Here is a 27,303-nt window from a genome sequence, read left to right as displayed (position 1 = left end):
AACTCACATGAAATGCACAAATATTCCTTCCAACACACAAACTACCAAAACTCACTCAAGAAAAAAGTTATCCTGAATAGCCCTGTATCTAATAAGGAAACTGAATTTGTAATTTAAAAATCTTCCCATAAAGAAAGGTGGGTAGCCCAAGTGGCTTCACTTGAAAAATTTACCAAACTTTTAGTAAAGAAATAATATAAAAACTCTCCATGAGAAAACAGAGGAGAGGATAATTCTTGACTCATTTTATGAGTCTGGCATTACCCTGATACAAAAATGTGACAAAGATATTGCAAGAAAAGAAAACTATAGACCAATACTCTCATGAATATAGATACAAAAATCCTTAACAAAATTTTAGCAAATCAATCCAAAATATTTGAAAAGGATACTACAGCATGACCCAGTGGGCTTCACCCAAGGTATGCTAAGTTGGTTTAACATTCTAAAACCAATCAATGTAATTTACCATATTAATAAGCTACCCCCCAAAAATAAAACCCAACCATACAATTATCCCAAAAGATAGCAGAAAAAGTATTTGACAAAATTCAACACTCATTCATGACAAAAATTTTCAGCAAACTAGAAATAGAAGGGAACATCCTCAATCTGCTAAAGGGCATCTTAAAGTTAATATCATACCTAAACGTTAAAGACTTAATGCTTTGCCCCTAAGACTGGGAATAAGGCAGGATGTCCACTCTCACCACTTTTATTCAGTACTGTACTGGAGGGCCTTGCTAGTGCAATAAGACAAGAAAATAGAAGGCATACTAATTGGAAAGTAACATATAAACATGTATGTGTATTTTCCCCCTTATTGTCATTTGTCTTCTCATTTTCTTCAAGATGCTTTTGCCATGCAAAAATTGTTTTTAAATTTCTATACATTTGCAGTTTATCAATCTTTTCTTTTATGGCTTCTGGGGTCTGTCATACTGAAAGATCTTCCCTAATCTGAGATTATTTTTAAATTTTTTCTTATGACTTATTCTAGTAATATTTTTATGCTTTCATTTTATTTACATTAAAATATTTGATTCAGCTGGAATTAATCTGAGTCTAAGGAATGATGTAGGGATCCAAGTAGGTTATTTTCCAGGATGCTAACAAATGTATTCCAACTGAGTTACTGAAAAGTGTATCTTTTCTCCACTGATGAAATGCACCTTTATTTTAAATCAAATTTCCCTTGTAGATCTGAGTATATTTCTGGACTCTGTTTGTGAGCCTCAAGATTTAATTAAGATAGCTTTATACTATGTTTTAAAATGTGGGAGTTCCAGTCCTTTCTCATTACCTTTTTCATATTTTTCTTAACTAGTTCTGAATGTGAACTCTAGAATCACCTTATCCAGTTAAAAAAAATCTTGTCCATACATGTATTGAGATGATATTTAAAGTACACTTTAGATTAAATTAGGGAATACCAACTTCTTTACAACACTGAGTCTTCCTATGAAAGAACTAGTTTGCCTTTCCTTTTAATTCACATTTCTGTATATAATTCTCAGTCTTGTTTGAAGGTTTCTTTATATATTGCTTTCACATCTTAGTTTATTTCTAAGTACTAAGTATTTTACCTTTTTCCTCTTCACTATAATTGGGATATTTTCACCTAATATATTGTCTCCCTGGTAGTTTAGAGAAAGGCTACACAATTTTATCCATATATGGATATTTACAGAAAACTAAGTAAATTTTAATAACCACTGTGTAATTATTTCCCCATTCTCTTATTTTGTATATTTGTGCTTTCTCTCTTTAAAAAATTGTGGAATAAAAGAATTAGATCTCTTTATTAAAATAGGAATGTTTACTAGCTATTTCTTGACAAACTGAAATAAAGACTACCTCAGGCAAATTCCTTTAAATTATGAAGTAATAGTTACATTTATATATAGGTAACTGCTTACCAACATCTTTTAATAAAAATACCTTTTTTGATCAATTTCTTGTTGCTGTTTAACATGTTTGTTCTCAAATTCACGAATATTTTCTACACCAATTTCTTCACAGAAGTGTTGAAAAATATCATCTTCAACCTTTTAAATTATTTTAAACCAAGTGGTTTAATAATTAATTTTAAGAAAATACATAGACAATGCTTAAATCTACGTTTTTCCCACCAAGATTTTCCTGGATTAGGCCAAAGACTAATCCCAACAAGCATCACTGTACTCTGAAAAGTCAGTGCTTTCTCTTTCTTTAACTCCATAAACTACGCTTACCTATTTTCAAATTTCTTATTCTGAAAACTAAGTAAGAAAGCTCATAGCTGGCCTTTTAAGTGTTTTGGCCCTATGAAGTGTTTAATACAAAATCGGAAGTATTTCATTCAGCAAAATATAACATTCTACATAAATACATAAAATATTCTTTATATTTGAGTAATACTTTAGAGTCTTAAGCAGTGTAAAACCAAGAGGACTGAAGCATAGAATTAAGACTCAAAACACTTGGAAAAACTAGAATGAGCCATATCTAACAAAATAACATTTAACATTAATATTTTTAAAGCCCTGCATTTATGCACTATTATAGGATAAGAGAGACTTGTTTTAACAATAGGACATGTTAAAAAACTTTCAGATTTGTTTAATATAAATTAAATATGAAAGTGATATGACTGACACAACAGTAAGCTATAAATTGTATAAGTAGATAATCCAAGCCATGGAAAGTTATAGTTCTATGTGCAGAGTTCCAGGGTACTCTGAACTGGTTAGATAGTATTTTTACATTATTTTTTGTTCTGGGCATTGACAAATAACAGAGCACCCAAAGGCTGGTTACCAGAACTGGTCTTAGATCCATAGTAAATGTAAATAACTAAGGAATTAGGGGTATTTAACCTGGAAAAGAGATAATTAAGGGGGCAACATAAGTGTAGTTTCAAATCATGTGGTAAAAGGCAGAACTAGAGGCAATGGGTGTAAGTTATTGAGTGATGGTGTGACAAACAACTTTTTAAGGATTAGAGATAAGCAACAGTGGAATGAATTAAACCAGAAAGTGTCTGTCACTTTATAAGCAGAGGATAGATGATCATATCTTTGGTGCCCCAGAGCCAAGCAACTGTGCCTGGCATATAATAAATGTTCAAGAAAAAATTACTGAGTGAATACACAACCTTAAAAGATGACACAAATGACACAGTTCTTTCCTTCCTGGTGTTAAGGGCAGTGAGAGAAAGAAAGTGGCTGCAAATTTTACAATGGACAAGGAGAGGCTGGAGAGCTGAAGAGAATAACCATGTATACTAGTCATTTTCTCTTGAGATTAGCAATAGTGGTTCTCAAAAAAACACAAGGAAATTAATTTGGCAAACCAGTAGAACTTAGCATTTATCAAACTTTGCTTTAGCACATATTGAAGAAGCCCTAAATTTGGTATCTGGTCTAGAACTATATTCCACATGCCATTTAGTCATAATATATCATTCATAACCTTATGTATCTTTCCTTCAAATTCCTCAATTCTTCGTTGCCGTTCTTTGATTCCTTCACTCAACATAGTACATTGAGACTCAATATTTAGTAGTTCACTTTGTAGCTGAGATTGTTCCTGATTACAAAAGAGAAAAAAATGTCTTTTTAACATGGCCATTTTAGCTTTATATAGTGAAGCCAAAAACATGATAGGCATCTTTCAGAATAAAAAGAGAATCTGTGAGATAAGGTAAATTCAGGTACAACTGGATAACAACATTAACAACCATAAAAATAAAGTAACTTAAAGAACTATAACATACCTCAATCATGGGGAAAAGTATAAAAACTACATGGTGCTTTATAAATGTAATTCCTGAAATTCTATGTCCTGGTTCTAATTTCCATCAAATTTTATCTAAGTCTATGTTACCTGGTAAAAAGCAGCAAGGTGCTTCTTTTTAATCATTTCTAGTTCACTTTGCGAATATTTGAGTCGTGTACGAGTTCCCTGTATTAGAGTCTGTATTTGTTTCAAATCTGCTTCCTTGCGAAGTGTCTTCATTAAGTTCTAAAAAGGAAGGGAAATAAAAAAATATTTTATAACAGACAACACTTTTACTTTTCACAGTGCTTTCATACGTCATAATTCACTGCTTTTTACATATAACCGCATCCACACTCCACCTTCCCTTCTTCTGATACTGGGCAATTAAGTACATAAGTCATCTGGAGTAACCAAGATGCCATACAACATCCTCAAAAAACTATCTCCCTAACAGGAAACAGGCATGAAAATGAGGAATGGGGAGTCCATGTTCCACCCAAGGCACAAAAATGACATAAATGAGATCATATGATACGTGTTGCCTTGTTTTTAGTGCATCCTTGTCTTGCCTCATCCATTTCCTTCTCCCTTCACCCACCCTATTACTCAACCAAATTAACTCGCTAGTATATGTTCTTCTGTGTTTTTACTCCAAGTCCGTATATGAAAACATGTATACATACTCACCTATATATGTTGTTTTTTCAGTCTTGTTTTACAAATTCAGAATCACATTAAACATGCTTTTCTGCCTCCTGCTTTTCTCATTCAGTTACTCACAAAGGTCAACTGATAAAGCTCTAAATTCAGTCTTTTAATGGCTGTGTATTATTCCACAGTGTGACTGTAACAAAATTATTTAACTCTTCTCGTAATGATGGGCATTCACTTGGTTTCCAGGTTTTTGCCACCACAAACAGTGCTGCAATAACATACTTGTATGTATACCCTTAAATATTGGTGTTTTTATTTCCATGCAATAGATTCCCCAGAGTGAGCTTAATGGGTCAAAGATATTCATGTTTTTATTATACTAGCTGGTACCAACTGCTTTCCCAAAGGCTAAACAATTCACATTTCTATAAATAACGTTATGAGTATGTTTCTTTACAACCCTACCAGCATATACATTTTTCCCAAGTCTTACTGATATGTTTGAAGTAACACTAATTTAATTTGTGTTCCCCTGAGTACTATATTCTATATTGAGCATTTTTTCATGTTTACTAGCCATATGGATTTCTTCTGTGAACTGACTACTCTTATCCTTTGCCCAGATGTTTCTATCATGTCTTTTTCAAGTCAATTTATAGAGTTCTTTGATACTACAGAACCTATAGTCTTCATTTTAAACTTAAAAAAAATGTATCTTCATTTAAAATATTTTTAATTCAAGTTTTCAATCTATCTAGAATTTATTTTTATATGTCATATTATGGGGCACAAAATTACTTTCCCTAGATGTGCCAATATCATTTACTAAATAATCTAACCTTTTCCCACCAAACTAAAACATCATTTTAGTTGTATATTAAATTATCACATATACAGGGCCCTATTTCTGAAGTCCTTATTCTTTTTCATTAATCTGTCCATTCCTATGCCAATACTACCTCAGCTTGGTTACAATGGCTTTTCATAGTATTCTGTATGTTGGCAACATACAGAATACTACAAGTTCTACCACACTCTCTTTTGTTACCTATTTTTTGACTAGTCTCAGGAAATTCTTCATTTGTAAGAATTAGAGGATCATTTTATCAAATAAAAAATTCTTGGTTTCACATATATATATATATATATATATATATATATATATATATATTTTTTTTTTTTTTTAAACTGCATTTTGTCTTTGGTACTGCTTGGGCTTTTCTCTAGTTGTGCGAGCAGGGGCTACTCTTTGTTGCAGTACGCAGGCTTCTCATTGCGGTGGCTTCTCTTGTTGCGGAGCACGGGCTCTAGAGCGCAGGCTCAGTAGTTGTGGTGCATGGGCTTAGTTGCTCCGCGGCATGTGGATCTTCCTGGACCAGGGATCAAACCCGTGTCCCCTGTATTGGCAGGCCAGGGAAGTCCTCTTGGTAATTCTTTTTTTTTTTAAATTTTATTTATTTACTTATTGATTTTTGGCTGCATTGGGTCTTCGTTGCTGTGCCTGGGCTTTCTCTAGTTGCAGCAAGCAGGGGCTACACTTCGTTGGGGTGTGTGGGCTTCTTATTGCTGTGGCTTCTCTTGTTGTGGAGCACAGGCTTTAGGCGTGTGGGCTTCAGTAGTTGCAGCACATGGGCTCAGTAGTTGTGGCTCACCGGCTTAGTTGCTCTGCAGCATGTGGGATTTTCCCAGACCAGGGATTGATCCTGTGTCGCCTGCACTGTCAGGTGGATTCTTAACCACCAGGGAAGTCTCCCCTCTTGGTAATATTTTAATTGAACTTGCATTCAAGTTATATTAATTGGAGGACCTCTAACCCAAGAATATAGTATGTCTTTCCTTTCAGTTGTTTTGTCCTTCAATAAGATTTATTTTTCTAATAGTTACTGTGTCTTTATACTTATATTTATTCCTATTGTGAGCAGAATACTTCCCCCCCCCTTTTTTTTTTTGCGGTACGCGGGCCTCTCACTGTTGTGGCCTCTCCCGTTGTGGGGCACAGGCTCCGGACACGCAGGCTCAGGGGCCATGACTCACGGGCCCAGCTGCTCCACGGCATGTGGGATCTTCCCGGACCGGGGCACGAACCTGCGTCCCCTGCATCAGCAGGCGGACTCTCAACCACTGCGCCACCAGGGAAGCCCCTGTTTTTCCCTTTTTAGATGCTTTTTGATAGTATAGAGAAAAATTACACAGTTTTGTTTATTTATGTAGCCCTTCCATTATCTTATTAAATCTAGTAGTTTTTAAACTACAGTCTTATTATCAGCAAAAAGTCAATTTTTCTCCTTTTCAAAAATTTATACAAATTATTTCATTTTGTGACTAACTATATTTAATATAACTTCCAAGATCATGTTAAATAATAACAGTAAGAGCCAATATCTCTACTTCCTGATTTTAACTAAAACAGTTTTTATGTTTCACCATTTAAGCAATTATTTCTGTTAGTTCTGGGTAAGAGCTATTTTTTATTTTATTGAAGTAATTTCCACCAATTACTCTTCTACTTAGAACTTTAATTAGGACTAGCTGCTGAATTTTACCTAATGCCTTTTTATGTATGATCATATGATTTTTCTCCTGCCTTTAATTTGTTAGTGTAATGGATTATGTTGATCGATCACTTAATACTGAAATACCCATGTATTCTTAGAACAAATTCTATTCAGCAGATGTATTTTTCTTTTACTACATTGCTAAATTCTCTATAGTAATATTTAATTTAGAGATTACATATTTATACTCACAAGGGAAGTCAGTCTTTTTTTTTTTTTTTTTTTTTTTTTTGCGGTATGCGGGCCTCTCACTGTTGTGGCCTCCCCCGTTGCGGAACACAGGCTCCGGACGCGCAGGCTCCGGACGCGCAGGCTCAGCGGCCATGGCTCACGGGCCCAGCCGCTCCGCGGCATATGGGATCCTCCCAGACCGGGGCACGAACCCGTATCCCCTGCATCGGCAGGCGGACTCTCAACCACTTGCGCCACCAGGGAGGCCCGGGAAGTCAGTCTTTAGTTTTATTTTTTGTAGTATCTTTATAATATTTGATATTAAAGTTATACTGGGGCTTCCCTGGTGGCGCAGTGGTTAAGAATCCACGGGCCAATGCGGGGGACACAGGTTCGAGCCCTGGTCTGGGAAGATCCCATATGCCGTGGAGCAACTAAGCCCATGCGCCACAACTACTGAGCGTGCACTCTAGAAACTGCGAGTCACAACTACTGAGCCCATGCACCACACCTACTGAAGCCCGCACACCTAGAGTCCATGTTCCACAACAAGAGAAGCCACCGCAATGAGAAGCCCACGCACCGCAACGAAAACGAACAGTAGCCCCCGATCGCCGCAACTAGAGAAGGCCCACATGCAGCAATGAAGACCCAATGCAGCCAAAAGTAATAAATAAATAATAAATTTATATTTTAAAAAGTTATACTACCTTTAGTAAATAAACTGAGAAGTTTCCATCTTTTTCTATGATCTAGAATGGCTTATGTAACATTAGAATTATATTAGACAGAACTGAGCTATAAACCCATCTGTTCCCAGTCTTTCTTTTTTAATTGTGGCAAAATATACATAAAGTTTACCATCTTTATCATTTTAAAGTGTACAGTTCAATAGTGTTTAAGCACATTTGCATTGTTGTGCAACCAATTTCCAGAACTCTTTTCACCTTGCAAAACTGAAAACTAGACCCATGAAACAGTTAACTCCCCATTCTAATCCCCCAGGCCCTGGCAACCGTCATTCTACTTTTCTGTCTCTATGAATGAGACTACTCTAGGTACCTCATATAAGTAGTAGAATCATACAGTATTTGTCTTTTTGTGACTCGCTTATTTCACATAGCATAACATCTTCAAGAGTCATCCATTTTGTAGCATGTGTTAGAATTTCCTCCCTTTTTAAGTCTGAATAATATTCCATTATATGTATAGACCATATTTTGTTTATCCATTCATCTGCTGATGAACACTTGGGTTGCTTCTACTTTTTGGCTATTGTGAATAATGCTGTTATAAATATGGGTGTACAAGTATTATTCCAGACCCTGCTTTCAATTCCTTGGGGTATATACCCAGAAGCAGAATTGCTGGATCATACGATAATTCTATTTTTAATTTCCTGAGTAGCCACCACACTGTTTTCCATAGCTGCTGCACTATTTTACATTCCTGGAGTCTTTTTTCAATGAGAGATCATTCAACTAACCATGGCTTAAAAAATGTGTTTTTTTTTTTTTCTCACACAGAAGCAGTCTACAGTGATGCAGCTCCTCAACAATGGCATCAACTTTCAGCTTTTTAATACAATGGTTTTTATACTCAAGCTTGCTATCTCTTGGTGCAAAACCGCTGCTGCATCTCCAGGCCTCTTGAATGCGTTCCAGTCAGGAAGAAGAAAATGCAAAAGATAATACCAACTTTCCCATTTATATCTCCAAAACTGTCACAGGGCCACCACTAGCTACAAGGAAACTTGGGAAATCAAGTTGTTTTAGTTTTTTATGATTCTATAATAGAGGCAAGCAAGGAAGGAAAAGGTTGTGGATAGGTACTGGGCCAACCAACTATACCACTGCCTGCCACTGCCTCATTTTTCAAATGTTCCGCTTTTTTGCTGGTCGATCTTGGCAATTTATATTTTTCTGAACATCATCCTTACAGATTTTCAATTTTTTTTACTATATAATTATTTGCTTGTGACATTCTCTTAAAATTATTTTAATTTTCTCATTCCTGATCTGTACATGATTACTTCTAACTTTTCTTCCCTTCATTAGAGTTGCAAAGAGTTTATCTATTTTATTAGTCTTTCAAAAGAACCAGCTTTAGATTCATTTTTCCCTTTTCTATTTGGAGTTTTCTACTTAGTTAATTTCAGCTTTAAAAATTTCCGTTACTGTTGTTTATTTTGTGGTGGTTCTAATTTCTTAAAGTAATAAAGTCCCTTATATTTCATCTTTCTTCTTTAATAATGAAGGTATTTTCCTTTTGATGTAGCTTTGCTGTATCTCAAAGATTTTGTATTCACCATTTTCAAGACATTTTGTAACTTTCTTCTTGATTACTTGTTTGATCCCCAAACTATCTACAAGTACATTTCTGAATTTCTATGTAGACAAAGATTTTTTTGGTCACTATTTCTATTTCATTAAATTATGATCAAGATGACGTATAAAAATCTCTACTTTAAAAAAAAATATTGAAGTTTCCATTGTGGACAAGCATATGATCAGTTTTTAGTGTTTCATAGTTATTTTAAATAATATCTCACATTTATTGAGCACTTATTGTTTTGTAAAGTTTACATTAACCTACTTAATCCTCTTAACAATGCTATGAAATAGGTACTATTATTATCCCCATTATTATTGATGAGAAAATTAAAGCATAAAAGCATTTAAGTAACTTACTCAGAGTCATACTGCTAATAAGTGTTAGAAATAGAATCTGGATTTAAGCTTATTGATTGTATTACCAATTCCTCTAAGTTACTGTTTTTGTCTACTAGATCTGTCCAATTTTGAAAGACATACATATAGTGAAATGTTTCACTATAATTTCATTTTTATTAACTATCCTTGCTTTAAATATTTAGGTACTATGTGCTGCAAAGAGGTTTAAAATGGAAATCTTGTTTTTAAATATATAACGTCCTTCTTTATTCAATTCATTCAATAAATATTTATTGAAAGCTTAATATAGTGAGGATTTTTAACCTTAAAGTTCACATTGTCTGATATTGTCACTCCTGTTCTTTTTTGTTTGCATTTGCCAGGTGTTCATCCCATAATTTTCAACATTCAATTTTAAGACAATTTCTTACAAATGACATTTAGCTGAGTTTTGCCTTATTTTAAGCTATGATGATCTTGGTCTTTTAATGGGAAACTTAAATCCACTCATGTTTACTGTAATGACTAATAAACAAAAATTTTATTTCCTCCGTCTTATTTTTTATCTTTTATTCTTTTCATGCATTATTTTTGTTATTTGTTCCTGTGTTAGTGTACTTTTAAACACTCTAGTCCCACCAAGATACAATCTTTAAAATATTCTTACTTCTTCATCTCCTCACAGATAAGACCTCTGGAACATATTTACTTCTCTCTCCATCTCTAGTTCCCAGGTTTTGCTGAGTTAGTTTAGCACTATTCATTTATTATAATTAGGTCTGTTCTAATCCATGTGTTGCTTAGAGTACTTTCTCTGGTATTTTTGTCACATGGAGTATGTGCATGACATTATCTCTGAATCTGCTTATCTGCAGATTCCTGAAAGGTAAATGATATCTTGGGATGTAGCCCTTTTCCCTCAGTTGCCCATAGCTGTTATTCCAGTCTCATCTAGTTTTGTAGTCGGATACGAGCTTGATTTAAAAAAACATATACAAGGAATATTTTTTCAAGGGGGGTGGCGTATTTTCGTATTTTAGCCTTGCCTCTAAAACCTAGGACTTCTGTGTTAATGTGTGCCTTTTCTCATTAAACCTACATGGAACTGCGTGTGTCCTTTCAATTGGTAAATTAAGGTGGATCCTCAGTTAGAGACATTTCTTCTTTTTTGTTCAGTTATTTCCTCTCCTCTGTGCTCCCCTTCCTCTTTCTGAAACTTTTATTATTCTCACACCAAGTCTCCTGAGTCTACCTAAGTCTCTATTTTTCTCATGATTTCCTTATCTTTGTAATTTTCCCCCTCATTGAGATACTATTCCACTTGGTCTTCCAGGTTATTAATTTGGTTCTCAACAATGGCAATCCCATCCCTCAATCCATCTACTGCATTCTATAGTTTAGAAATACATTTATTAGTGACAGAAAGTCTTTTTTTGTGTGTGGGACAGAGAGAGGGTCGATACTACATTGCATTTCCTTACTGCTACTTTTTTGTTCAAGTGTTGATGGCTCCTGGAACACCTCAAATGCATTTGTGCATTTCTTTCCCTACTGAGGATCTGGTCTGGGTATTAAGGTATCCTAAATGGCAGCTGTCCCACAAACATTCCCTACACCCAAAGGCCAGCAATTACAACAGAAAACTGTCAGTGCCCCACCCTGTGACGGAGGAAGAGACGTCTCTCTGGTCTCTTTGGCCTCTCCCAAACTCAGGAATAGGGAGGCCACAACCTTCTAATATTTAGCTTCACGGTGTTCAAGACTATGCATATTCACATGGGACAAATATTTAACCTCCCCCCAGGATTCCCCTATGTCCTGATTCTTCTCCCAGCACTCTTCAAAGATCAACAGAAGCCCTGCATCAGCTTTTCCTGGTGGCCTCCCCCAGAACCCAAGACATCATTTGCACCCAACTCTCCACTAGGTTCAGGTGAGACACACAGGTAAGAGCTTAGTATAAACATGGATAGGAAGCCAGATTCATTTCAAGTTGCCACCTTCCTAGAACTTTCTCTGTGCCTAGGCCTAAATTTGTAAAATCTTTAAAAGCCGAATATTTATTAAATACCTTACTTAGATCAAAACATAATTTGCGGTCTTATGCTTACAGAAAAAGATTAAAATTAGCAGAGTAACCTTGCCAGAATATCTCCTTGAATCAAAAACTGGTCATTTGTATACACAAAAGAAGAAAGCTAAATAGGAAAAATAAATAATCTAAAAGCATTCTACTGACTTAGTATCTGTTAAAGTTGACATTTCAATTAAGTGTGTGTGTGGGATTACAATATTCAACAAATGATACTTTGGAAAGAAGCATTATTGAATTTCTTTTGTCATTTTCAGAAAGAATAAGGTCTTTCTGAGCATGACACTGAAATCCAGAAATTATAAAAGATTAATAAATTTGGCTACATAAAGATTAAAAATACATGTATGATAAAACAAAGTCAAATGTCAAACAGATACTGAACAGTAAAAAGGAATAAATTTTTGATACACACAATATGAATTTCAAAAGAACTAGGTTAAATGAAAAAAGCATAACACAAAAGACTACTTACTGTATGATTCCATTTATATGAAATTCTAAGTCAGAAAAAGCTACAATGATAGAAAGTAGATTGGGTTGCCAGGGTCCAGAGGGTCCAGGAGAGGGTACTGACTACAAAGGAGCCCAAAGGAATTTTGGGGGGTTATGGAAATGTTCTATATCATGATTTTGGTGGTGGTTACACGACTACATACATTTGTCAAAACTTATAGAATCATACACTTAAAATTGGTGACCATTATTGTATATAAATTACATTTCAATATAGCTGACAAAAAAAGTTGAATAGAGAATATATTTACAACATGAAATATTGAAACATGAACATGAATATATTTACAACATACATGACTAAAGGGTAATTTATTTATAATACAAATAATTCTTAAAGTAGGTAATAAAATAACAAATACCTAACAGAAAAACATGCACAGGAAATAAATAAGAAGTTCACAGAAGAGGACTTCCCTAGTGGCGCAGTGGTTAAGAATCCGCCTGCCAATGCCTGGGACGTGGGTTCCAGCCCTGGTCCGGGAAGATGCCACATGCCATAGAGCAACTAAGCCCAGGCACCACAACTACTGAGCCTGTGCTCTAGAGCCCGCGAGCCACAACTACTGATCCCATGTGCCACAACTACTGAAGCCCACATGCCTAGAGCCCGCGCTCTGGAACAAGAGAAGCCACTGCAGTGAGAAGCCTGTGCAGTGCAATGAAGAGGAGCCTCTGCTCGCTGCAACTAGAGAAAGCCTGTGAACAGCAACGAAGACCCAATGCAGCCAAAAATAAATAAATAAACAAACAAATGAATTATTTTAAAAAAAAGAAGTTCACAGAAGAAAAAAATTACAAAGAACCAATAAATACATGAGTCAACCTCAGTTATAAGAATTGCATATTCAAACAATTAGATTACACTTTTTTCTTTACCAGATTGGCAAAGATTAAAATATTTGTTAGTATCTAGTGTTGCAATCTAGGAACATACACACTCTACTACAGGTTTCTTTTGATGGGAACTTAGCAGTATCTATCAACATTTTAAATACACACATCCTTAGACCCAGAAGTTCCACATGTAGGAAATCATCTTAGAGGTACAAGTAATGATATAACAACAAACATTTATATAATGCTTAGATTTTTACCAGGCATTGTTTTAAGTATTTTACCTGGAATATCTGATTTAATCTTTAAAATAACTCTAAAAGGACGGTCCTTTTATTATCCCCATTTTACAGATGGGAAATTAAGGTACAAAGGGATAAGGTAAGTTGCCTAAGGTCATACTGCTGCTGGTAAGTGGCAGAGTCAGGATTCAAACGCAGGCAGTGTGGCTATAGGAGTTATACTCTTAGGCACTGTGTTATTTTCCCTCTCTAAAGAAAGTTTAATGCTGCATCATTTGTAATAGCAAAAACCAAATGTCCATTTTTAGACACTGGTTAAATAAACAAAATCTATATAATGGAATGCCAGGCAGGATTCATTAAAAATAAAGTGGTTCCTATATGCTAAAATGAAAACATGTCCACGTTATGATATTAAGTGAAAAAGGTTGTTGCAAACACTATCAATAGCAAAAGTCTATTATAAAACAAATCAGAAAAATAACACATATGCTTGCATACACAGAGTACATTTCTGGAGGCTATGCATCAAACTATGTTTAACAAATACCACTGAGATGTAAGGATGGGTGAGGGAGAGATTTTTATTTTTTACTTTATTCCATTCTGCATAATTTGAATCTTTTAAACTATAGGCATGGTACTTTTATTACCCAAGAAATTAGCTTAAAAACATAATTACTCTACTTGGTATTCTACAATTTTTACAACATGGACTTACCTTTAATTCTTGGATTAGTTGAGTTCTCCTGTCTCTTAAATTCTTTAATTCTTTCTCATCCCAGCATCTAGCCTTGTATTTTAAGTCACTTGACCCTCCAGAGATGACTCCAGATTTTAAAAATAACGTTCCATCAAGAGCTACTGTCTGTAAAATTAAAAATATTTTACCTTGGAGAAATGTACATAAAGATAAAAACAGAACATAATATGACAACTTTCACAGCTGAGACTTTGCAGATGAGAAAAACTACTTACTGAACTCCACTAATAACCCTGTTTTGCTAAAGCCCAAACAATTCTAGGCAACAGATTAGCAGCAATTTAAAAAGTTCAAAATAAAATTATATATTAGTTCTAAACATATTCAATATTGAGAAGAAAAAACCAAGAGTATTTGTATTTAATATCTCATAGTCTGCATTATATAATACTGTATTTTAAAGAATCTGACATCACATGTCAAAGACATACTATGAAAACAGCCTTAGTTACTTTAGGATATCAAAAATATCACGTTCTCTAAAATGAATATGAAACAGGGACCAAGAAAAAAACCTAAATGGAGTCAAAGGTATAAAATAGCTTAAAGTTTATAGTCCTATGAGTAACCATATGCTTTATAGAATAAATGAAAGCAATTCTCAGTGTTTTGTGAATGTTTCTAATCAATTAGTCAAAGCAGAGGAGACAGCTTGTGGAGGACTAAAACCACGTAATGTGAACTAATGTTAAAAAAATGCTGACAGGAATCTCATTCATTCCTGCATTCAGACAAACATTCTCTTTGTGACTGCTGTGTTTGAAACATTCTATACTGGGGACTGGAGTGACCAAAAGGGAGTGAAATATGGTACTGACCCTTAGGGAGTCATGCTGGTAGGAAAAAGAAACATACAAACATATCATTACAATGTAAAGTATGAGACAATAGAAACATAGAGTAATCTGGAAGCTTAAAACTTGGGTGCTCCAACCCAGCCTGGAAGGTTCATAGAAGGCTTCCAGTGGAGTTGAAGGCTTTCACTGTATCTTATCAGAGGTACTAGTTAGAAGTAGATTAATTATATTTAACAGAAAACTTAGTTTATTTCTCTCTTGCAATTACAGAGGTAAACATTCCAGCGTATGTATGGTGGTTGCATAGTTAACAAAAAAAGACTCTTTCTATAATATTGCTCTACCATCCTTAGCACTTGGATTACTCCTCAAGGGAGACAGGCTTCTTATTTTCTGGAAGGCCCTGGGGGCTCCCTTCCCTCCCAACGGTTAGCTTGGCAATGAGTTTTCTCATCAGGTCTGAACTTTGGAAGGACACTAGATCTCTACTGGATACCAACAGCCATGGCATGGAAACTGAACTCCTGTAGATAAGCTCTGGTTGGTCTGGAAAGCAGCTTCCCTGACCAGGAAGCCCACTGTTACGTGATCAGCTTACTCCTCCGACCTCCCCATAAAAATATAAAGTGGTACTGAGGCAGCTTCCCTCTCCTGGAACACTTTTAGCTCACCCTGTTTCTGCCTGGCCAAAGCCCACCTCTGTGGAATGAAAGCTGAGGAAATACACAGGCTCCACTGCTTCTCTGCTTTTAAGTTGTTCTAAATAAAGCTTACTTTACATCTACAGTGTGTCACTAGTGACGTGTGTGTCAGTGTTTCTTTTATGACAATCTTCAAAGTCATTTTGTAGTCCAAGACGACTCCTAGAGCTCTAGCTATGTGTCTGTATTTCAAGAAAGAAGGGAAGGAATGAGGTTGGTAGACAGGGCAGATCACAGAGTTCTTTGTATGTCATCACAGGAAGAATGTGGATCAAATACAAATGAGGACTGATGGGGCTTGTGGAGGGGGCTGGGGGATTAGCACTGAACAGTCTAACAGCAAACAGGAGAGTGAAATGGTCAGATATGAACTTTAAGTAGACCAATCTGGCAAGTATCTAGAAAATGGGGTGGTCCAAGTAAAGCCAAAGGTGATGGTATGAAATCAGCCAATACCTACAGTGAAGAAAAGGAAAAACATTTGAGAAATATTTATATGGTATAATCAGAAAACCTTGGGAATTGTAGAGGTTACATGGAAATCCATGAGGAGAAAACAGAATTTCATTGGTTAGAATAGTGGTACTAAGAATTGAAGAATACAGGAGAGGGATCAAGATCTAGAAAGAAGAACCTGAGTGTAGTTTTATACATGATGATTTTACAGTGCTTGTGGGCTAATAGTTTACTTATTTATAATGTATATCTTGACTATTTCCTAAAAGAAATTATTCTTTTATAGATTATAATAAAGATTATTATAATAAATATAAATATACAATAAGATAGCTACAAATAATAATTAGAGATAACAAATTAAACTAGGTGAAAAAAGAACAAAGTATAAATAATTTAGACTCTGATGAGAAATCAGTAAATTCAATCAAATAAGTAGGAAGAAGAAAAATTATTCAATATATGATGCTGGGACTGGTAATTAACCATTTAGGGGGAAAAAGCTAATACCTACATCTAACAATACATATTAAAATTAATTCTCGATTAAATTAAAATATAAAAGTGATACCATTAAAAAAAAGTGAAGTTAAGTAAATATATTTTGATCTCATAGTAAAGACTCAATTATACATATACCAATACCTATAAAAGTTAAGAGTAATATAGTTGATTATCAAATATATGGCATATATACCACAATACTCACTAGATCTTTCTAGGGTATCGTTGCCAGACTTAGCAAATAGGAATACAGGATGCCCAGGTAAATTTGAATTTCAGATAAACAACAAATAACTTTTAAATGTATGTCCAAACATTTTATCTGGCAACTCTATTCTAGAGGACATGTTAGGGATGGTTATTTTCCTTTTTGAGCTCTTTTTCCCAAACTGAACATTTATTAACTTGTGCTTCCGATATGTAAAAGCCAAGTGTAACGCAAAGGAAAAAAATCCATGGGCTGGCTTGGAGAGAAGAGAGAGAAGTGTATTGAGAACTTTGAGCTAAGAATCTGTCATAATACACATGGTGTTCTATGCCAACTCTCTCTTCCCAGCCATACTTGGGCAAGTCAACTTCCCCTCTCAGAGCAGAGGGACAAACGATTTTCTGAGATTCTTTTTACTTTCATTGCTTGGTTGGCTGCTGCTGTTGTTATTGCAACCATTTACCATACTGTGCTTGACAGAGTGCATTTATACTATTCGATTCTATGTTTCAACCCCGTGAGGTAAATATGATTTCCATTTTATAGATTAGGGCTTAAAGATATTAAGAAACTTGCCTAAAGTCATACACAGGGACTAAAATTCCTAAACCAAAAGTTGGTCAAACATCTATGTTCATGTTCTTTTTTTTTTTAATGTCCATATTCTCAATAACCACCATGTTATAGACCTCCTTCAATTCTAAAAATGCAATGGGCAACAATTCATAGAATTATAGGGGTTTTTTTGATAGTTTCTAGGTTTATTAAAATAATTTACTTCTTCTAAAAGTAAATTTAGTATCAAATAACCTATTTACATTTGATTTACAATCAAATTCCTATTCTGGAAGGACTATAATTTCTATTTCCAGCCTGCAAATTCCTTAACTTATAGCTTACAATGGTTGCTCAGTGCAGTAATCCTATGCCTACTTTGGAGGTTGCATTCCTGAAAAAATACCACGGCTGGCACAACAGGGATCTTATATAAAATAAGGAGTTGGAGGAATTTTTAAATAGCATTAAATAAAAGTTCCAGAGAACATGGCTTAGGAAAAGGAGAAATTTTTTGGCATTAAAAATTTGCCCTGAGGGCTAACCAATCATTCCACTGAACCAACTTCAACTATTTCAAGAGATACTGTTTCAGTGTTACAAGTAGATCCTCTATAATTTTTGTGTTATGTAGATTATACATATTTTTTAAGTTGCCTTTCACTGATATGGAAAAGAATATACTTTAACTTTTGCTTTTATTTATGAATGGGTAAAATATTCATGTAGTTCAAAATCCAAAAGATATAAGAGTAAAGAGTAAAAAATCTCCCTGGCATTGCTAGACCCCACCACCCAGTTATCCTCCCCAGAGGTAATCGATGCTGTCAATTTCTTAAGTATTCTTCCAGAAATATTTTTGCATAAACAAACACACACATATATCTCCTTTCCCCATTTTTTACATAAATGGTAACATACTACACTCTAGTCTACTTATTACTTTTTTTAAAACTGAATATATCTTGGAGATTGTCTGACACTTGTATATAAAGAGCTTCATTCTTATTTAAGGTTGCATAGTGCCCCATTCTATGAACGTATTATAATTTTATTGAACATAGTCTTGTGCAAATTGTTTCCAATTTTGCTTGCTATATACAGTGGTTCGATGAATAACTCTTTATATATATCATTTCATATACATGTGTATGTAACGTTCTGAAGAAGTACAACTGCTAGAATTGCCCTTCACAGAGCTGGTACAAATTCACACGCCCACAGCAGTGAATGCAAGGGTCTCTTTCCCCATAAAGTGTTATCAAACGTTTTTATGTTGATCAATCTCACAGATGAAAATAGTATTTCAGTGTAGTTTTAATGGGCATTTCCCATATTTGGGTTTTTTCTTGTCGTTTTTTTAGCCACACACATGGCATGCAGGAGCTTAGTTACCTGACCAGGGATCTAAGCCGCGCCACCCCCTCCCCACCCTGGCAGTGGAAGAACAGAATCGTAACCCCTGGACCACCAGGGAACTCCCTATCCAAATGTTTTATGCATCCTAAAACACAGAGAATATTCTTCAAGTGGAATAATAGTAATAGGAAGAAGATAAGAGTCCCTGGAATGTACTTAATGTAAAAATATGACAAATAAACCTGATTAAAATTTTGAAATAACGATAAGAACAAAATACAGCCTAAAGGGGTAAGGCATGTTACTGTGGACAAGATATAAACCATAAATATATGTTGAATGAAGGAAGTGTTAAACACAATCTTATTTATTTTCATGTGACTTCTTTAAATTGACCACACAAATCTTCAAAAATCAATTTTATAAAATACATTTTACAAATATACAAAAATCAATTTTACCATAGTTAATTAGGTAGCAAAATAAGGAAGATACTGTAGTAGCTCACTTATTACACCTGCTTAAATTTAATATGTAGAAATCAATGACAGTGATTACTAAGACAGTGATCACATTATCATTAAGATAATTATAGATACAACTACTAAAACGTATGAGAAGTTAATCATATTAGACAAGTCAATACATTTAATACTGGAAATTCCTATCTTTCATAAGAATAGCCCAAACCCCCCCACTTCATGTTAATTTGTGATTCTGGACATTCCAGATCAAATGTGTAAAATGGCTAGTAAATAAAAAATGATTATCACTTTTTGAGAGCTATTTTCTAGGCACTATAAAAGAATTTTGCATGTTATTACTTATTTTAATCCTATAACTCTATGAAATAAGTACTATTATTTCCCCAAATTTAGATGAACAAACTAAAATTAGAGGTTTAGAAACTTGCCTAAAGTCACATAATTAATTACTAAGTAGTATCACTGGTCTTATTCCATAGTTTATGCCCTTAGGCATTGTTACATTTCATCACACATGTAGTTTTAAAAAAAACTATGTCAGATAATTTGAAGAATTTAACACTGCTTAACTAAATACAAACTCTATTTCAATTGAGAGTAAAACAATATTTTTAAAACCAGAATTATTCCCCTGAGAGACTGGTATCTAGTAACCTCATTTCAATTGTGCTATTTCTACAACTTCAAAATGTGTTAAAACCTTGAATGTGTAAAAGGACAGTTAATATCTCCATTGAGCTATGGAAGAATTAACCCAGAATGTAAAATAAGCACCTAAAATCTTTTCTGGTATTCAGAAACACACGTATTATATATGTAAGTACAGGGAAAATCTGAGATTCGACAGGGACATTTATTGTATATAGAGTAAAAAAAATTAACAGCTTTAGGCTCTCACTACAATAAATCTAACTTCCAAAATATGATTTATGATTTGGGGAAGTATTAGAGAAATTAATTTTTTGAAAACTTCAACATTATAAAAACTACTGAAGCCATTAACATCTTAGGTTCTATTTTTAGTTTCCCCTACATAAGAGAACATATGAAAGCATATATAGATATTTGTGTGTGTAATATGTTAGTCTTATAAATACTGCTTCAAATCATCCGAAAGTACAATCTAAGCCTCTTACTTTCCGTCTTTCAGGTCCATTGAAGGCAATATGCCTTGCTTCTTCCACAGTCTCACAGACAAGGCCATTTCCACACACAAACTGAATTACTTTCTTCAGCTGAGGAAACTGAGTCTTTATGACATCAATCACCATTTTACAGCCTTTAATCTCCCGTAATCTTTCATTGATTGGTTTGATCTAAAAGGTTTAAAATATACTTGATATATTAGGTATATTAAAATAAAAACCAAACACTCCGTACATTCTTTTTCAAAGAACATACAGAAGCATGAAAGCAAATTAGTAGTATGCACTGATACACAATACAAGTTTGACAAGAACCTGATGAACAATATCCCACCTTTGGTTCGGGTAATATTTATTAAAAGTACACCTCATCAAAAGCCAGAAGATAAAATTTCTAGATTCAACTCTGTCACTAACTAGTTGGGATAAAGCAATAGATGAGAAGCTCTTCATGCTCTCAAAATCATAAAATGTAGTGGGAGATAATACCCATTTACATACTTTCAAAAGAGTGGCCCAATAGCATGGAACTCAGAAAATCATTTTAGGCTTAAACGATCAGGAAAGCTTTTACACCTTCTTTGACATGACTTTTAAGTTGGGTCAATAAAGAGATCAAAAGACGTCTGCAATATATTACTGAAAAACAGCAAGTATAATTTCATTTTTGTAAAACAAAACAAAGGGAAAACCCTATATACAACCAAAATATGTGTGTGTATATATATATGTATATATACACACACATATATATATATATACACTCACATATATTTGGAGCATATATTTATATAAATTTGTATGGATGGAAGCAATCTAAAATAGTTGTGATAAAGGAACTGAGCACTGAGATGAGGTAGGAGTATTTCCTTTATATTTGATACACTTCTGTATTATATTTTTAAAAAATGAGTGTGCCTTGAAAAAAATCTTAAGCATGAAATACATAAAACAGAATTTTAACAGGCAGATGAACTAGGTTAAATAGTTTTAGTGGGCAGAAGGTATAAACAAAAGTGTGAAACTACAAAAGGCCAAGTCTGAACCGTTAATACCCAGTTAGCATTTGCTGAGCCCCTCCTCTGTGCCAGGCACTGTGCTAGGTGTACTACATGTAGTGATTCCTTGCAATAGTCCAATAAGGTAAGGACTAATTCCTCCACTTCACAGATGATGAAACTGACACTCAGAAAAGTTAAGGACAAATCAGTGAGAACTAATTAGAAGGAGGGCTGCCATTCAAACTCAGGTCAGTCCAACTCTAGGGCATGTGCTCCTAACCACTATGCACACCACCTGCAGTTCAGGGACTTGAAAGCTGGACCAAGTAGAACATTTTCTTTATTAAGCAATGAAAAGATCACTGAAGGATATCAGCTGTGATAATGACGGAGTTCCGGCCTCAGGAATTTAAACTTTGGATGCTCTAAGGCCTTTCAATACATACTTCAAGGCTCAAAATTTGGCTTGCTCCACACCAAGAGCTGACATGTATATTTACTGGACCACATATTTACAACTGAGACTCTGGGTTGGTATTTCACCGACAGAACATATGTCTTATCCATCTCCTATACTTTGCTATAGGACAAAATAAATTGCTGGCTAGTAGGCAGATTGGTGCACTGCTAGAGCAATGTCCTTGAAATCACCAGGGTAAATTATGGCAAAACTAGATTAGGAAGAAATGATATGAAGGCAAGAAAGATAGCATCCACTTGATACTATTCTTTGCCTGCCAATACATTAACACCAGCCATCTGAATGAATGACTAACTGGCATCCAACTTATGATTTTTTCAATCACTACCATAGTCTCAGGCAATAAAGACACACTTTAAAAGACAGAATTTTATCACTACTAAATACTAAGGATTATAAATTGCTTACATCAAGGTAATCTAAAGCAAGGAATGTCTCAGGTTCAGCTCTTTCCTCCTTCAGAAATCGAATACAATCTTTTGCTACCTTTTCAGAGGCTACAACAATGGCAACCATGTACCGACCAAAAAGTTTAGTAACAGCCAGCTGGTATTTCTTATGGATAGGATGACACAGGTCAAGCAGTCTTCCAAACTTAGCAGGTTTCAAAAAAGGAGAGAAAAACAAATACATTAATGAGGAACATATAATTCATTGTTTTCTAATGTAACAAAGCAGCATAGACCAAAAACTAATTTTCTAAAATTATAAACATGATAATTTAACAGTCTCATTCAAATGGAAATAAATTTCATTATGAAATATCCATTTAGGTGTGTCACACTTCATTCAACAAAAGAGTAATAAGGAGGGATTAGTCATACCAAGGTATTAAAATATTTTACAAAGCTAGCAATTAAATAGTATTCATTCATTCCCTTATTTATTAAATAAGAAACTGTTGAGGCACCTACTACATGAAGGCACTGAGCCACAAACTGGGTAAACATGCCTGAATAAAGCAGATCCTCTCTGACCTCACAGAGCTTTCAGAAGTAGGGAAGGAAGATATAAATAATAATTACATGCATGTACAAAGTAGAGTGATAACAGACACTGTGATTAGGCACAGAGAGCTCTGAGAATATGTATCAGGGATGAGGGTGACCTGAGAAGCCAGGGAAGGCTTCCCACGGAGAAGTGTTTCTGGGGATCTGAAGACTGGTCAAGAATCAGACTGAAGTTCAAAAAGCCTATTAAATGTCACAATGCCAACCGTCCTGTACCAATCCTCCCTAGAATGTCTGCAGATTCAATTTTACATCTTTAGACTCTTTCTTCAATGTTAGGTTCTACTTCGAAATACCAATTTCTTCATGATAGATCATCATTGTCTTTAATATTTATTACCTTGGTCTTTGTTCTTCTCAATTTACCTATGATTAACTCAAGCCTTACTTCTAGGTCAGTAATTTGATTTTCAGCTATGTAATCCATTCCTTGTTATTTGCAATTTATTATTAGTTCAGTAATGTTTGTTCTTGATTTGTTTCCTTAGCTCTACATTTTTCTTTTTATTTTATTTTAGCTCATATTTGAATCTGATTTTATGAATTCAAGTTCTTATTAAATTGTCCACAGCACAGAACACTTACAGGGGATTTTGTCCTGTAACCTTCTTCCACAAGGCTCTTTGACTTCTAAAAGCCTTTTAAATTATTCTTTCTTTTTATTATTATATGTACCTATAGCTGCCATATCGATCTCTTCACCTTCCCTATATTTAATGTGGGCAGCTCTGGGCAAACCTTTTATTTTCTGTGACGGATAATTTTTTTGATTGTCTCACCTAAAATTGAGATGTTTATCTCCTCTGAACAACAGATGATGGACCAAGTATTTTCTGTTCTATATTCTAAGTATTTTCTGATCTATTTCCCATCATCTAAGGGCTTAGGTGGCAGGGGTAAGAGAGCTGTGCTAAGGCTGTGCATATGCTTTATTTGAATACCTGAGTTTTGTTCTTTCTTCTCAGTTTTTAATTAATATCCCATACCAAGGTTTCTCTCCTTGGGGGAAGAGAACAAATCCCATTTTTGAGGAGAGGGTTTTGATTTGGCTTCTCAATTTAACAAGGAGCCCTAGAGCCTTCACTTCCATCTAAGAGAAGCAGAGGTCCATGTTCTCTGATTCTATTTTAGTGATAATTTTTACTCTAAAGGAAACAAACATATGAGTTTGCTTCTTTCTAGATTAAGGGATAATAAATGAGAATTCTCAGGAATGAATTGATTTATCAGTTTGCCTTCTGCAGAATTAAGAACAAGCAATGCTATACTTCAATCTTTTTAAAGAAATTCTGGACTATTACCATTTTCTGAAGGTTATAGCATGATGTATGAGCCCCTTCCTCTTTTGGTTGTTGAACTAGTTTCTCACTAGTTTTTGTCATTTTCCTTGGTATTAGGGGAAGAATTCTGTGACCCAGCCTTATTCCTCCATCATTGTCTAGAAGTTAAGACTAACACTTAAAAGTCAGAAAGGCAAAAAGGATGCTGTAAAGGAAATGAAGATGGGAGGCCAGAGAGACAGGAGGAAAACCAACATAGTACCATGCAGGCCAATGGACAGGTGTTTCCAAAGAGTGCAAGCGGTTAACACAGGGTACACTGGTGTCAGTGACAAGAGAGTGAGATGCCAGACCCCAATTCCGAAGGAAACAATTCTGTGAGGCTGACTCCCCAAGCAACAGGTTAGTAGATATTGCTGTACTGGGGCTAATGAAATACACTAGTAATACTGGATAGCAGTCACATTTGGAGAATAAAAATTCATCGTTTCAAAAGTATGCCAACAATGTCTACTGAAAAACGTATTTTAAAAAAACTGAAATCATGAAGAAAATGAGGTTTGAGGACATGTGTCTATGGGCAACAGACTATTTCATGCACCTGTGTCCTTTGGGGATGTTGGCCATACCTGGACTTTCTGGGTAATGTGTTCATGTCAATGTTTCTCCCCAATAATTACTTATCTATAGACATTACTGGGAGTTATTTACATTTTACCTCAGTTATTTACTATTATGTTTTAAATATAAATAATAAAACACAATCTTATAGATTTCTGAAATAATATTACTTCCTATTAATGGCAAATTTTTAATCCCAAATAAGAAAGCTTAGCCTTTTTATTTCAATTACCACAGAATCTGGGTAAAGTCTTTTAAGGTGTTCCAGAACCTCTGCTCTCTTTTGCTGACGTTTTCCCTCATGGCTATCAATTCCAGCATTCTGCAGTTCACTTCTAATAAGATTCAGCTCTTCATTAACTTCAGACATTCTTGATTTTGTTTTTTCAATTTCATCCACTAGAGTTTCCTCTTGCTGTTTTTTCTCTTTCAAGCAATTCCTACACAACAGTAACAATAATATATTATACAGCAAAAAGAAAACCCCAAATTTAGGAATTACAAGATACAGTATACTCTAGTCTGGCATTGCAGGGGAATGGAATAATGCTCTATCAATTTTAAACGATGAAAAATACAATATAATAAACTTAGCACCAAACATGGGCAAAAGATATTTTAATCATTCTTTCTTGATCCAAAAGATACATATTTCTGGATTCTGAAAAAGAAAGGATAGGTCACTATAACCAGAGCAATCATCATAAGCTTAATGGTAAGCAAATGCCAATTAAAAAGAAATTACTTCGTGGTAGAATACTTAGGTGGTGCTAGCTTTCATGACATACTTTTATTATAAAATATTGATATCAAAAGAGAGTTTTAAGTTTCACCACTGTTAAACATTTATATTTTCAAAACTTAAACCTTAGTGGTCAAGGATAATTTTTAATTATCTACAATGAAATAAAAAAAAATGGAGGACCAAGAACATCATGATAGTGGAAGCATTCATCTGATGACTATACCACAAATATTGAGACCCCTGAGATACAAGAAAGCTGCAAGGAATTTGTTTTTACTATACTTACATGCATGTTTTTGTATACTCCTCCAACTTCTCTATTCGCTTTTTATGATCTTCTATTTGTTCTTTTATTTGTTTTAGATTTTCCTAAAATAGGAAATGAAATCTGAAATCAATTACAGCAAATCCAAACAAAATTGATTACTTTTCACTATATGCCCAGAACTTACTATAACAGCATACATTGTTCTAAATGTGAAATATATATAACCATATGAAAATTCTTATAAGAGCACATTTTAACTTTGAAAAGGCAATATGGTACAGAGCTTTGAGGTTTCAAGACTCAGGGTTCAAATCCTGGCTCCATCATTTATGTCCTGGCTGGAGATAACTGATCTCCAGCAAGTTTACTTTGGTAACTTCAAACCCCAGGGGGATTATTTTCAAATATCTATATACAGTTCTTATCTCTCTCTCAAACTAACTTATTCAATAAATATTTATTCACTGGCTACCATGTGCTAGGAACTACAGATATAATAATGTGAACAAGACAGAGTCCCTGCTCTCAAGGACTAAGGTTTGGTGGGAGAAACAGACAAATAAGTAATTCCAACAGAGTGGCTCAGTACTATAATTGTATAGGAATCTATGAGGCAACTATAGGCTTGTGGAAGGAGGATTTCACAAGTCTTGCTCCATTCACCTTATCACTAAGTCCAGGGACTGTGGTCGTCTCCAATTCGTTTCTTATCTTTAACATTCTTCCTGTCTAATTCATCCTGTGCGTTATAGCAAGATTAATCTGTCTTACTCCATTACTAAGTGATCTAAAACCAGGAGTGCACAAAAGTAAAAAACACAATTCTTTTTCAGTATACAACAGCAAAAAAGAGAAGAAATACCAGTTTTCAAGTGGTAAAGGATAAAATATACCATGAAGTTAATGATCTCATTTTACTCATTTATCACAGAAATTCACTGAACAAACATCTACTATGCTAGGTGCCAACAGCTATAAAAATGATTAAGATACAATTCCTTTTCTCCAGGGACTCTCACATTTTGAAATTAGAGTCCCCATATTGAAATTCTGTTATCTCACTTAAGAATTCCATTCAGGCTTCCCTGGTGGTCCAGTGGTTAAGAATCCGCTTGCCAATGCAGGGGACACGGGTTCAAGCCCTGGTCTGGGAATATCCCACATGCCGCGGAGCAACTAAGCCCTTGTGCCACAACTACTGAGCCTGCGCTCTAGAGCCCACGTGCCACAACTACTGAGCCCACACGCCTAGAGCCCGTGTTCCGCAACAAGAGAAGCCACCGCAATAAGAAGTCCGTGCACCGCAACAAAGAGTTGCCCCCACTCACCACAACTACAGAAAGCCTGCATGCAGCAATGAAGACCCAGTGCAGCCAAAAATAAATAAATAAAATTTAAAAAGAAGAATTCCATGCAAAGAGAC

The 27,303-nt window shown here is 34.8% G+C and overlaps 2 protein-coding genes across 3 annotated transcripts in view; one reads left to right on the top strand and one right to left on the bottom strand.

The window, feature by feature from the left end:
• FAM118A (family with sequence similarity 118 member A) overlaps nt 1-9,140 on the top strand; it is a 61,523-nt gene extending 52,383 nt beyond the window's left edge. The window contains exon 9 of the mRNA XM_060111787.1: nt 8,669-9,140. Coding sequence (XP_059967770.1) covers nt 8,669-8,684 — 16 coding nt within the window. The 3' untranslated portion in view covers nt 8,685-9,140. The remainder of the gene's footprint in view (nt 1-8,668) is intronic.
• The window catches only part of SMC1B (structural maintenance of chromosomes 1B), an 86,934-nt gene that overhangs the window by 21,541 nt on the left and 38,090 nt on the right, over nt 1-27,303 (bottom strand). For both annotated transcript variants that reach the window (XM_060111785.1, XM_060111786.1), the window contains exons 8-15: nt 25,899-25,981; nt 25,100-25,307; nt 22,365-22,550; nt 20,466-20,645; nt 14,223-14,369; nt 3,868-4,005; nt 3,454-3,570; nt 1,942-2,048 (exon numbers count right to left, since the gene is read on the bottom strand). In XM_060111785.1, the coding sequence (XP_059967768.1) occupies nt 1,942-2,048; nt 3,454-3,570; nt 3,868-4,005; nt 14,223-14,369; nt 20,466-20,645; nt 22,365-22,550; nt 25,100-25,307; nt 25,899-25,981 (1,166 nt within the window). The remainder of the gene's footprint in view (nt 1-1,941; nt 2,049-3,453; nt 3,571-3,867; nt 4,006-14,222; nt 14,370-20,465; nt 20,646-22,364; nt 22,551-25,099; nt 25,308-25,898; nt 25,982-27,303) is intronic.

This window comes from Mesoplodon densirostris, chromosome 11 (genome assembly GCF_025265405.1).
Source record: "Mesoplodon densirostris isolate mMesDen1 chromosome 11, mMesDen1 primary haplotype, whole genome shotgun sequence".
Classification (NCBI taxonomy): Eukaryota; Metazoa; Chordata; class Mammalia; order Artiodactyla; family Ziphiidae; genus Mesoplodon; species Mesoplodon densirostris.
The sequence above is the reverse complement of the archived record's forward strand: the minus strand, read 5'-3'. Positions and strand labels throughout refer to the sequence as shown.